The sequence below is a fragment of the Saccoglossus kowalevskii genome, chromosome 13 (genome assembly GCF_978046115.1).
Source record: "Saccoglossus kowalevskii chromosome 13, keSacKowa6.1, whole genome shotgun sequence".
In the NCBI taxonomy this organism is placed as follows: domain Eukaryota; kingdom Metazoa; phylum Hemichordata; class Enteropneusta; family Harrimaniidae; genus Saccoglossus; species Saccoglossus kowalevskii.
In genome coordinates, this window is record NC_140653.1 from 30,533,921 (window position 1) to 30,547,512 (window position 13,592).

General features: G+C 37.0%; 1 protein-coding gene across 1 annotated transcript; it reads left to right on the forward strand.

Moving 5' to 3' along the window:
- Positions 1-12: 12 nt before the first annotated feature.
- Positions 13-12,721, forward strand: LOC146735229 (large ribosomal subunit protein mL54-like). Its single transcript, XM_085507202.1, has 2 exons — positions 13-159; positions 10,584-12,721. Exons 1-2 carry the CDS (start codon positions 51-53, stop codon positions 10,862-10,864), a joined length of 390 nt encoding a protein of 129 aa, XP_085363328.1. The 5' UTR covers positions 13-50; the 3' UTR covers positions 10,865-12,721.
- The last annotated feature ends 871 nt before the right edge of the window (positions 12,722-13,592 follow it).

Genomic DNA, 13,592 nt, shown 5'->3' on the forward strand with positions numbered 1-13,592 from the left:
ATTGATACGGAGGTTGACCCCGACTGAGGAACTCTGGGAGTCGTGTCAAAATGGCGGCTGTTATTCGGTTTTCACACATGCTCCGAAGCCTGCCACACATATACTGCAGGCCGACCGTGCTAGCAACAACAAAAGTAGCAGGATATGCCAAAAAGACAGGTAAGTGTATCATGCGAATATAGAAATTTTATTTACGATTGATGTATAGACGATATTCTGTGCACGGGCGCTTGAACTGTGATTATTTCACAACCCTAACCCTAGTATAACCACCGTTATTTTACTAATAACCGTAGTATAACACGACCCTATCACAACTTTTGAATAGTGGCCGTGGTTTTGTGCGTCCTTGGTTTTCAGTCCAGACACCGTCCTACAACGGTGGTCAAGATCACTCTCCACATGTGGCCGCCACGTATGTTGAGATTAACTGGTGCATGGAGGTTATGCTCCAGTCAATGTCAACCCCCACCCTCCCCACCTCGGGGTTTAGTGGGGGATTTGGAAATTATTGTTGTAAAATTTGCGAAATGCCCCACCTCCTGGGGCAAGATGGATAGGCAAATCCCAACCCAAAACAAACCCCCCACATTTCTCCCACCGATCGCCACTGTCCGCCATGCTTGCTATCAGCAGAGTACTGGCAATGATGGGACACGAAACACAGCTATTACCCCACCTCCACGGGCACAGTTTGGCGGTAAACCCTGTCTAATGCCCCACATTTGTCCCGTATCGCCCGAGGTGGGAGGGGTCGGGGTTGACATTGACTGGAGCATTACCTCCATGACTGCCGGGTGGTGTATTACAGAGATAGTTGCGCACTTTTCCATGTTTCCGTGTTGTAAACTACCGTTTTTTCACTATTTATAATTAATGTCAACACTGAGTAAGAATAACAAACCATGATGAAAATGATAATAATAATAAATTTTTCAAGCGATAAATGCAGTATTTATTAATTCATAACAACCTAGTGAAGGAGGTTGAAGATTACAAAAGAAAATTACAAATATCAATTATTCAAATGACAATGGCTAATAGTTTAAAGGACAACCAAAAACAGATTAAATTGATAACATGATTGGGTGAGTACTAGGAACATCCATTGGACAAATAGGGCTGCCCCGATCAGGGATTTTGGATGCGTGCACATCCACTTGATTAAGGTAGAGATGCAGTTTATTTGGCTTACTTTTTAATTGAGTAATTAGACAATGAAGATGGTATTATATATCCAACATGTTATATATTTTCTGAAAGCTTATTATACAAACTTTGTAAAACTTGTCTTTATTTTAAATATCCAGAATGCGTTTTTGATTTTGGGTCAAAAATATGCTTTTTTGGACAAAAGTGGTTTAAAAAAAATTAGCCTAAAAACTTCTAGTCCGTTTGTGGGTAAAATTACATCACTGGATACCTCGGTATACTACTAATTCAAATGCGTCCACTCATCTCTCTAACGACTTTCAAAGTCGCACAGCATGACCTCAAAGTTCACTCTTTTCTATTTTTGCATAATTTATATATCCATGTTAATTGGGGACTGTTTCGTGATGTACGTATTTATTACATTCTCAAGATGGCTGCCCCCACATCCGGGTCATGGGGTTACTAAGGACTAGGGTCATAGGTCAAATGGACTATATAGCAATATAGTCAATATCGTAACATCTCTCTTTACATAGTTTTTTGAACAATAAAACTAAAATCGATAAACTCTTCGAAACGAGCATAAATCTATAGCACCATAACACTAGTGTAAATAATGTTCAACAGTTCAACGTTCACTAACAATATTCTCATCAAAAGTCCATGAAATTCGAAATAATGTTCAATAGTTTATACTTAACACATCTGTTCAACGTTCAATTAAATGTTCTTAACAGTCCATCCTTTCAACAGTTAGTTCAAGACAAAATCTTTATAGCGTGGTGGCATTCTAACAGCTCGCGTACTTGAGCGTATTGGTGATGTTTGTATCGGTGGATCTGTTGTCATCGGTAACTTCACTGCTGGTGATGGTGTTTTGTTGGGTTGTGGTGTTAGGTCGCGATGCATATTTATAGTTGGAGATTCACATGGTTTTATGCCGGTATCTGTATCATGCTCTATTTCTGGTGATATCACTTCCTTCGTTGGCCTTAGGAATTTCCTGTTTCTTCGATATGTGTTTCCATTGATGTCGACGTTGTAAGAGCGGGGTGCAACTTGTTGTGTAACAATTCCGTGACGCCATTTTCCTTCTCTGTCACTAGGTAGTGCTTTCATTCGAATTGGCTGACCTATTTGTAATTCGGGAAGTGTTTTGGCATGTTGATCATAGTAGAATTTAGATTTACGACGACGTTGCTTGATGTCATCTGTAACTCCGTCAACTACTTTGGGATGTAGTAGTCTATTTGCAGTAGGTATTAGCGTGCGAGTGCGACGTGACATGAGACGTTGTACCGGACTGCTGTGCGTTCCTTCAGTCGGTGTGTTTCTCCAGTCAAGGATTGCTTTCCAGGGGTCTTCATTGTTTCTTTGTGCTTTCTTTATGATTCTCTTTGCTATTTTAACTGCTGCTTCTATCTTACCATTAGATTGACTATGATATGGTGATGAGGTGATTATATTGAATTCCCAGTCATGTGCAAATCTCTTGAACTCGACACAATCAAATTGTGGACCGTTGTCTGACATAACAGAATCGGGAATCCCATGACGACTGAATTGTATTTTACAACAGTTTATGATCGTTGTTGCTGTTGTGTCAATTACCTGATCCACCTCCCAGTAGTCTGAGTAATAGTCTACCATTATCAGGTAATCTTTACCGCGGCACTTGCATAGATCCATGGCAATTTTGCTCCACGGTCTATCCGGAATTTCGTGGGTCATGAGTGGTTCTTTCTGCTGATTCTGTTGATATTCATTGCAGGTACTGCATTGACTTACAGTGTCCTTTATTTCTTCACTCATGTGTGGCCAGAATAGAACGTCACGTGCTTTACGAATACATGCTTCAGCTCCTAGGTGACTGGAATGTACGCGTGCTAGCATTTCAGGACGCATTACTTTGGGTATTATGACTCGTGGACCTTTGAATAAGACGCCATTTTGAACACTGAGTTCATCTCGATATTTCCAGTATTCACGAGTGATGATTGGAGTTTCTTCTTTGATATCTGGCCATCCCGCAAGTATTGTCGTCTTAAGTACTTGCAGGGCTTCATCTTGATGTGTATGTTGTTGTATCTGATGTAATCGTTGGTCAGATACATTGAGGTATTCTGCTGCGTTAATGTTCTCTATTTCTGTATTGAAGTTTGTTTCTCGTTTGATGTTGAAGATTGCGTACTGTGGTGTATCGCGTTCTACTTTTCTCTGTGGTAGAGAAGCTCGGGAGAGGAAATCAGCGATGTACATTTCTCTGCCTTTCTTGTAGCGTACATCCAGGTTGTATTTCTGTAGGCGGAGTAACATTCGTTGTAGTCGTTTTGGAGCGGAGAGAAGCGGTTTCTTGAATATGATTTCAAGTGGTTTATGATCAGAGTCGACGCTGGTAATGTTACGTCCAAGTATATACTGATCGAATCTTTCGCAGGCAAATACGATTGCGAGACACTCTTTTTCAATTTGAGCATATCGTTGCTCAGTTGGAGATAATGATCGAGAGGCGAATGCGACTGGTTGTCCGTTCTGTAAGAGTACTGCACCCAGTCCGACTTCACTTGCGTCACATTGAATGGTTGCTTCTTCCTTCACATCATAATATCTTAATACTGGATGGTTTGTTGCTAATTTCTGTACTTCTTCTATGGCTTTATCATGGTGGGGTTGCCATGCCCAAATAGCATCAGTATCTGTTAGTCGCCGAAGGGGTTCACACGTGTCTGATAAATGTGGCAAGAATTTCGCTAGGTAATTTACAAATCCAATAAATCGCTGTACACCTTGTACATCCTTGGGTTTGGGCATTTCTATGATTGCACGTATCTTTTCTGGATCAGGACGCAAACCCTCTGTTGTCAGTAAATGGCCCATATATCGCACTGATTTGAGACGTAGCTTCAATTTGTTCTTATTGAGTTTGAGGTTTACTTCTCTGGCACGGTTCAGCAACTCAATGAGATTTCGATCGTGATCAATGGCTGCTTCTTCTTCTGTGTCACCACAGCCGTATACCAGGATATCGTCTACGATTACCTCAACGCCGGGTAGTGATTCAAGAACTTCATGTTGTCTTCTCTGAAACTCTTCTGGAGCGCTATTTATACCAAATGGCATGCGGAGCCAGCGATATCGCCCGAAGGGAGTCCAAAATGTAGTCAGATAACTGCTTTCTTGGTCCAGCTTCACTTGCCAGAACCCATCTTTTGCATCTAAGACTGAAAATGTTCGGGCATTCGTTAGTCGTGGTAGAATCTCGTCGATAGTTGGCATTGGATATCGTGCACGTTTCAAGGCTTTGTTTAGATCTTTGGGGTCTAGGCAGACGTGTAGTTTTCCTGGTTTCTTGACTGCGACCATGCTGCTGATCCAGTCAGTCGGTGTGGTAACTTTTGTGATTACCTGTTGTTTCTCTAATGATTCTAATTTAGTTTTCAGTTCTGCTCTCATATGAACTGGTACCTTTCTTGGCTGGTGTCGCACTGGTTTCACGGTTTTATCGATTTCCAGATGATATAATCCAGGTAGACATCCAAGACTCTCAAAAAGATCACTGTATTGTATCAGTATTTGTTGTTGAGTGAGTGGAGCTTGCTGAATGTTGGCTATGTAGTCCGTCTTGTCATGTGTGGTGGTTGGCTGCTCTGGTTCTACAGTTACCATTTTGATGTGTTGATTTATGTTCACCGTTAGTAACTTCAGTAATTCACAGGTCTCAGCCGACAATAGTGGCTTCTGCATTGTATCTGTGACTTGGAATTTCAAATTGTATGTGTTACCTAAGTAATGGCATTTCAGGTTACACTGTCCAAGTGGATATATCGTTGGCCCACCATACAACTTCAATATGGCCTTGCTTGTCTGTAATTTTGGATCTCCATCTTGTTTAATTTTACAGTAGTCACTGAAGCTTATCATGTTGCATGTGGCCCCACAATCAAGCTGACACTTCAGCGTGTAGTTGTCTTCATTATTGTCACTTAGATTGAGTGACACAAACCACTGCTTTCCTGTTGTTTTCACTGCTCCTATATAATGCTCTATGTGTAGTACAGATTCATCAGATGTGTAGTCATCTTCTATCTCTTCATCTACCATGTGTATTCTACGCTGATCATGTTGTCTTTGCTTGCAGACTTTTGCGAAATGGTTCTTCTTACTGCACAGTTTACATGTTTGGCCATATGCAGGGCATTTTTCTTTGTTGAATATGTGTTTGCCACCACAGTAACGACATCTTCTTGGTCCTTGTTGTTCAGACTGATATTTGTCACGCTTTTGTGTATCTTGTTTACCCTTGTACTTCTGTTTCTGTGCATAATGAACAACTTGTTCTTCCGGGTTGCTGCCACTAATTTTCTTCAGCTGCATTTGTGTTATTTCACTGCTTCTACATATCTCTATGGCTCGATTTAGGTCTAGTTTTGGCTGTCTTAACATTCTGGCTCTTGCACTATTATCTTTGGTTCCCAACACTATTCTATCCCTGATCAGTTCATCCTTGATGGCATCAAATTTACATGTATTAGCTAGCTGGCGTAGTCTGGTTACATACTGATCTATGGCTTCACTGCCGTCTTGGTCACACGTGTTGAACACGTATCTCTCATAAATCACATTGCGAGTGGGTTCAAAGTGTTTTTCTAGTGCATCTAATATTTCTTTGACCTCTTTTCTCTGAGCATCTGTCATGTCGAGATGTTTATATACATGTAAACAATCCTTTCCTAACACTGAACGTAGCGTGGCTACCCTAATGACATCATCTTTCTTATTTAATTCTGTGGCTATTTCATAGCCTTTCATTTCCATGACCGCTGGAACTGGAAAGTTATTAGAAGCCATATTTTTTTTTTTTTTTTTTTTTTTTTTTTTTTTTTTTTTTTTTTTTTTTTTTTTTTTTTAATATTGAATGCACTTGTACGTGGATTACGGTAGTGCCGGCAACGGCGGTAATAATACGGATATTCCGTCTGCGAACGAATGTGTTCTTTTCTCGTTAAGGCTCACTTACTGAACGATCCTTGCATGTGAGGCACTTCAATACTCTCATCGAGTCTTCACGCTTCTAGTTCAGTCTCTTTTCTGTGAAATTTAGTGGCTTATCACACCAAATTATCCCACTTCTGACACCATGTTTCGTGATGTACGTATTTATTACATTCTCAAGATGGCTGCCCCCACATCCGGGTCATGGGGTTACTAAGGACTAGGGTCATAGGTCAAATGGACTATATAGCAATATAGTCAATATCGTAACAGGGACTTGTTATTTTTGTTCCACTCGCCGTAATAAACTGTCCGGACGCATTTTGAAGGGGAAACACCTTGTCAATAATGTGTGAAAATTTCGAGGCAAATGGCCAAAGCGTCTATCAGCTATTTTAATTTAAAACCCAAGAATTCACCAAAAATAGAAGACGAGAAAAAGGCTAATTTGCATATTTGCGTGTTAAACCGGGAATTACTGCTTTGTCATACTTTGTCATACTTTCTAGACTATTGAAATTGAAAGTTAACGTATAGACATAGACATTTTATGTAAAATCGTTGGACCAGAACAACTGCTCTTGAATATATAAATCAGAAACACGTCATTCATACCAGTGTTTTGGTGGGGTCGGTAAAAACACGTGTCAATGCCCAGTAAACATTACGTCATCTCTTGAATTATTAAACAGGGGGCGGTCCTAGGAAGGTGACCTTTTATCACGATCAAAACATCATGGCTTCTCTTCGATGTATTTTCAATAAAAAATCTACGAGTATTTCAGAGCCTATGGTTTACCGTGAAGAGTACAAAGTGGGATATTAAATTATTTATCCTCGATGATTTTTATGTAATATTGAGAACCAACTCCAGGAAGCGAACGCACAATAATGAATAATCGCGTAATCCTAGAATCGAAACGCGAGGCACAGAAGTTTTGTTCAGCGTTTCCAATCCCATTTTCCCACTGCAACATATTTGTTAAAAGAAATATTTGAATTCTGTTCGTTTTTTAAGGAGGCATTTTTTTATTTTTTCCGATTTTGGTAACGCCTTATTCAGGGATTTTCTAAGACAGACGCAGACAATCAGCGCACGGATGTACGTACAAAACATGATTTTGTACTACCGGCGACGGTCGCCTGCAAGAAGAGAGCTCCAGCTCCTAACATAAAAGTTTTTAGAATTTCGACCAGTTTTAAATAATTTGTGTTGGAAATCTGACATGTTTTAAGAGTGCAAAATTAAGGTGCATTTTCGAGCGGTCGAATTTTTCTGAATAGAAATCAGCAAATGAAAAAAATAGGAGTGCTAAACAGTGTGTTCGTTAGTTTAAAAAAATGGAATGTCCGTCAAATTGACGTAAACTTCCCCATTTTTCACGGAAAAAGCAAAGGTCGTGGCAGAGTTGCAGGCTAAAAAACTCAAAAATCAAAACAAAATCATCAATCAGTAAGTATTATGACAAGGAAAACAAAACATCAGACGCGGAGAAGCGGTCAGCGCGTCAAAAGCGTTGTTAATGTATCAAGTTACCTCTCTCTTTGATTTATTTTTTCATTGAAATTATTTGCTTGTTTTCAATTAATTTTAGCGTACCTCTGCAATTTATTTTAGCATTGTCAGTTGTTTGCTTCATTGAATTAAACGGAGTTCGTCCGGTTGCAAACAAAGCTGTCTCGCACCACCTAGCAAAACTTGCGAATGATCGGAAAGTTTGTATCTCCCCGACCCAGTGCAATATATCCGGTTAGAATCAAAGCTCACGTGTCCGATCCCTTATTTTAGGGACCAGATTCTGCCGTAAATTCGGGATGGGGAAAAAAATAAAATAGGACTTTTAAGGTGTATTTTGGCGTCATTTTCGACATTTCAATCATTCCTGATGCCTAAAATAGAGTCTAAGTTTTACCGTAGTCATTGACGCCTATTCAAGAGTTTGATGTTTATTGTGACTAGCGTGAATGGGTAAGCTTGGTTTCGACAATGAGCAATTATCACTGTAAACAATGTTAAATTATTCTTCACATGCTCAGTTTATTTTTTGAGAACAATTATTTAAAAATATAATCTCTCAGTCAATCAGAAACTCGGATTCACGCCTTTAGGGAAAGTCACGTTTGGACGCTCACATCGATTTTGTTTTTCGTTTGGCGGGCTGATGCCTTCAGTGTAGCTTTTGCCTCTTCCGACATAGAAATCATCTGAATCTTCTTTCTACCTCTCTTTCTTTTCACACTACGCATAATGTAATGATAAAAATTAGGAAAAAACGCTGAGGAAATATAATGTTTGGTTTGCTAGCGAGCGATAACTGATTTGAGAATAATTGCACATGCGCGTGAATTGAATGAACTATGACCCGTACAATCTCGATTTGCATATTGTCAATCAAAGGTCCTGTTATTTGATTACTCATGCAAATTAGGCAATTGGACATAAACATTGCCACGTGTGAGTGTTTTTTATTTTTAATCAGAAAATAACTAGCAATTTTAACGGTGTTCTAATAAGAATTCATTGGTCAAATTTTCACAGAATGTTCTTTAGATAAAAATCTATATAAAAAACGAAAAACAATATTTTTGATTGAAATTCACAAATAAACTGCATCTCTACCTTAAATCAAATTTGTTCCTTCTTACCTGGTCTGTGATGGGGCCGCCCTATTTGCATAGTCAACTTTATCCAATCATCGGAAATAACATAGAAATAACTGCAGTTTGTTTAGGTTCCATAGAAAATCAGATTGAATAGAGCCATTGTCGTTTGAGGTATCCCTGTCTGAACCAATACAACATGATACTAATTTGAAGGATTTGTTGGTATTTTTGGTAGTACACTGTATATATTTAATCTTTGAGGGCCCTAGGGGAGAAAAACTCATTACTGAGTTTACAAGGCTACTCAATTTAAATAAAATGCAAATAAGTAAATACTCGTAGTAACAAATAAAAGTAATGTAATAATAAATGCAGAATAGAATAGAATCCCACTCAAATCAAATGATCCAAAGCCCTGTACTATGCCAGGGTTTATAATAACCAGTGATAAAAAAAAACAACGTTTGCCTTCCTGTTTTTTTTTTTTACCACTATAATGCTGATAATAAACTGAACTAAAAAAAACCTATATTTCTTCATAAATCAGGCATATTAAATTGTCTTTATTATGTCATACAAATCATTCAATGGTTCCAGAGAACTGTACCTTGATGAGAGATTATTATTTGCTCTATAATGTAGAAGTTCTAATCTAGTAGTAGCTGATACAATGGTGGATATGTAGTTTTACAATTGGGTGAAGAATACACATAAGTCCACCTATATGTACCAATTAGTGTTTTGGGTCTTACAAATATAAATAGGGGAAACATCGAAATGTAAATTCCTAATTATGTTTAAACCTTAATTCACCAATAAGAAATATTGTGCATTATTCAGGATTAACAGTGCAGCAAACTTAATAACCATAAAAATTACACCATACTTTTATTCGTTATTGCATATTAAATCCTAGATTATAAAATTATTTTAGTGAGTATCACCAACTTCTAACATACGGTTTCAAACTTATTATAATAAGTTTAGATTTATTACTACGTATTAGACTCATGTGACATGTTGTCTGTTTCAGTATTGGTTTGTTTTATTTGACTGTGTACGACGAATATCATTAAGGGTAGTTAACTTTCATAAAATCTGATCAGAATTCTTCAATGTTTGCACTATTATTTCATACTGGTACACACATAACCAAGATACAAAAAATGTATACCCGTACACTTTTTTTTGTCGCCAAAATATGGATTGAAAATAATAGTAAAAAGTTGTCGTCATATACCAAAATGACTGTCAAAAAATACTTTTCACAGTCAAAATTGTGGTTCCTATGGTTGTACATACATGTATGTTTTACAATAATTTTGTTGTAAAACCTGTGGTGACAATATAATATGTACATTTGTAGCTGTAAAATGGGTATGATTGTCATGAATTATTGGACAATTTATCGATATTTATTTTGGCTAACTATTTCAAAATTGTTCATTTTTTCACTGAGTAAAATAAAGGCTGTTCAAAATTGTTGAATTAATTTTGATCTGTAGTCGCCCATCAATTAGGATTAGATTTTTTTTTGAGAATTTAATTGATTCTAGATGGAGAATGACTACACACCAAATAGTTGTTGATTTGAATGACATTACTTTCACTCGTATGCATAATTTTAATGTTACAGAACTCTGCCACTAGAGGGCATGATTTATAGAAATTGTGTTTACTCTTACTTCATATGAAGAAATAGGTTTTTCCCTTTTCACAGCTAGCCAGTTTAACTATTTCTTTCTTATTTCTTTCTTATTTGTGTTCATAAAAATCACCTGAGAATTCTGTGTGTGATATGCTCTCATCATGTGCCTTTCTTTATAATACAGCAAAAGGAAAAGGACCTGTGGTGAAAAAAGAAGAAGGACCCTTGGTAGTTGGTGATCCAGACATTCTTGTTACTCATTGTGTTGGAGCAAATATTTACAAAGAAGGAGAAGATCCCAAACTCAAACCAGATTCAGAATATCCTGACTGGCTTTGGACTTTGCACATTGGCCCTCCTCCTACTTACAAAGATCTCTCACCAGATACTCGTGCATACTGGCGAAAACTACGCAAACTCCAAATATGGAGAAAAAACGCTCTCTTGAAAATCAAGAGATTCTAGCATCAATTCATGCTGTACATTTCCCTTTCTCCCTGATGTGATTGAGACATTGCCTGTGACCTTACTGAGTGGTATGGCATTGATGAAGCTTGAACTCTTCATGGAAGTTTTATTTATATACCGGTAACGATAGAATGACTTTTTATGAAGTATTATACTTTTAAATACTACTATACTTTATAACAAAGGATGGTTTCAGAAAACACTATTTGTGAAACTTTGGATTGCTATATAGGAATGGACTTTTCAAAATCTCAGGGTAGGAGTTTGTGAGGATTCAATTTTGTGGATGTAAAATTTAGTGGACAGGAAAATAAACCCTGGATGTCTGATAGCATGCTCCTTAGACTAAAATGTTTAGATAGCTATAGTTTTATATGTCATGTAGTTAGCAACTGTTACATTGTAATGGCTTTAATTTCATGAGAGATGAATTATGAATTTCAAGGATCATTGAAAATCATAAAAATTGTTGGGGTCCTACAACATGGAGTGTCAGCAATTTTGGTGAAATTTTTTCTTCCATATGCCATAAAATCATCAAATCCAGAAAATTTCTAGCAGTGAAAATTAAGTGTTTCACAATATTTAATGCCAAAGTAGTAAGGTTTAGTTTAACCCTTTCAAAGCCTTATTATTCCCCAACAAAATTTCACTGAAAAAATTATCTTGTGCATTTTTACTAATCTGTTACAGGCAGAACATAGAAAACAATGAATTTTACCAATGATTTGATTTCAAGTTAATTTCAACACAAATAGTAAAATACATTCCAGGTAAAAATAAATTATCATCAAGAAGATGATATTTTGATAACACATGTATGTACGTGCTCTATATGGGATGACGATTCCATTCTGATGAATTCAATGTGCTCGTCAATCAAACTTGTGTCTTGTGTTCATCAATTGCATTGCAACACAATGGACATTTGAAAAGATCAATCGAGTAAAAACAGAGTTGAAAAATGCTATTGTCAGGATCGCAAAATGTGACACATAATGAATACACATAAACACTAGAAACAACAGCTTGAGATGAAACGTTTTCTTTCCCAAACTCACTCATTTGAATTATCATATTTGCTCTATTAGAAGCACTTGCCCATAGTAGTGCATGTAAGCTTACAATTGCTTATACAGTATACTGTGTATTCAAGTTTGATTTATTTTGACCATAGACACATGTTATGTACTGCTAATAGAGCAAATCGGATAATGATTCTAGAAATGTACGTTTGTTTGGCAAGTTTGTGATTAATTTTATGTCACTAGATCTCTTCTTGCATATCACACCTGATTTAATCTCATCTTATGAATCCTTGATCCATATACATTAATTCTTGTGTTACAGATTTATTCTAATTACCTTTCACTGCCATAGTGTATTGTTATCAATTTCCACAACATGGAACCTCTGTTTTGAAACATGTATTAAATCGTCCAGTAGACAACCCGTGTACATTGCTGACCACAAATTTGTAATCATGAAAGGATAAACTTCAAGGGTGCTGATTTGTCTGAATTTACTGGATTGATTTTTCCAGAAAACTTTTGGGTTTTAACTTGAACAAATCCATAATAGTCTGCTTGTCAATCAATATCATCAAAATAGTTCACAGGATCAAAAAAATGATAGAATTCAAGGAAAGACGAAATCTTTTTTTTTTTTTTTTAAATACTAAAATCAGCAGCAAAATAATAATGGTAAAAACAAAGTAATTCAACTTGTTGCCACTGATGGTGCTTTGCAATACAACCCCTATTTGCCTGTTCTCGTAGATGGCTTGTATTTAATGTATTGAAAGCTGTGGATAACCATTGATTAAACTACTGTTTACGGTTGTAAACTCCACAATTGTTAGTGCGTTTATAAGATGTTTACCATAACTGTAGTGCTTACTGATAGTTGAAGTACAGCTACAAGGATACTTACGGAAGTTAACAGGCTGTTTATGGTTGAGGTTTTAGTTACTGGAACTGAGACCCCAAACAGGCCTTTAACTACAGTCAGCGCCCAAGTTGCCGTACTTTATCGAAGTAATACTGTGAATTTGTTTTGGAACATGACTCTTTTTGTATAGAACTGAGGGCTTGTAGACATTGATGTACATATAGTAAACTACATGTTGATTTCAACCACAAACTTAGCTTAGCTCATTAAGTAGAATAACTACGGTATGCATTCACACAGCTTGTCAATCTGAAAAGTGCTGGTTTGAATGCAGGTTGTTGCTGCTTAAAAAAATGTACGATTTTTAAATAGTAAGGGGAACATTGTATACTTCACATGAGTCATCTGGGAACAACCTAGTTCTGAAAAACTCCTCTCCTAGTTAATTGTTGAGAACAAAGAAACTAGTAAACAGTAACTGTTCTCAACAATAGGAAAGAACTGTTTCTTTGTTGAAAACTCAATTTACTAGTAAGCGAACAAAGTTGTTCTCGCATGATCCAAGTGAAGAGTACAACCTTTCCCCGCACTCACTATCTAAAAATAGGAAATATTTTTATGCAGTATCATCAATTTTCAGATGTACAAACTGTGGTTTAATGAAACATGTAGTTTACTATGACAAATGCGTTAATCACGTGCGATTTCTACAGGTCATAGCCCATGTTCTTTGATACAAAACGAATTACATTACATACATACTGTCACTACACAACCCATGATGGGACTGCAGAAAAACCACCAAATATTTGCACTATAACTTAGTTTTTTGTTT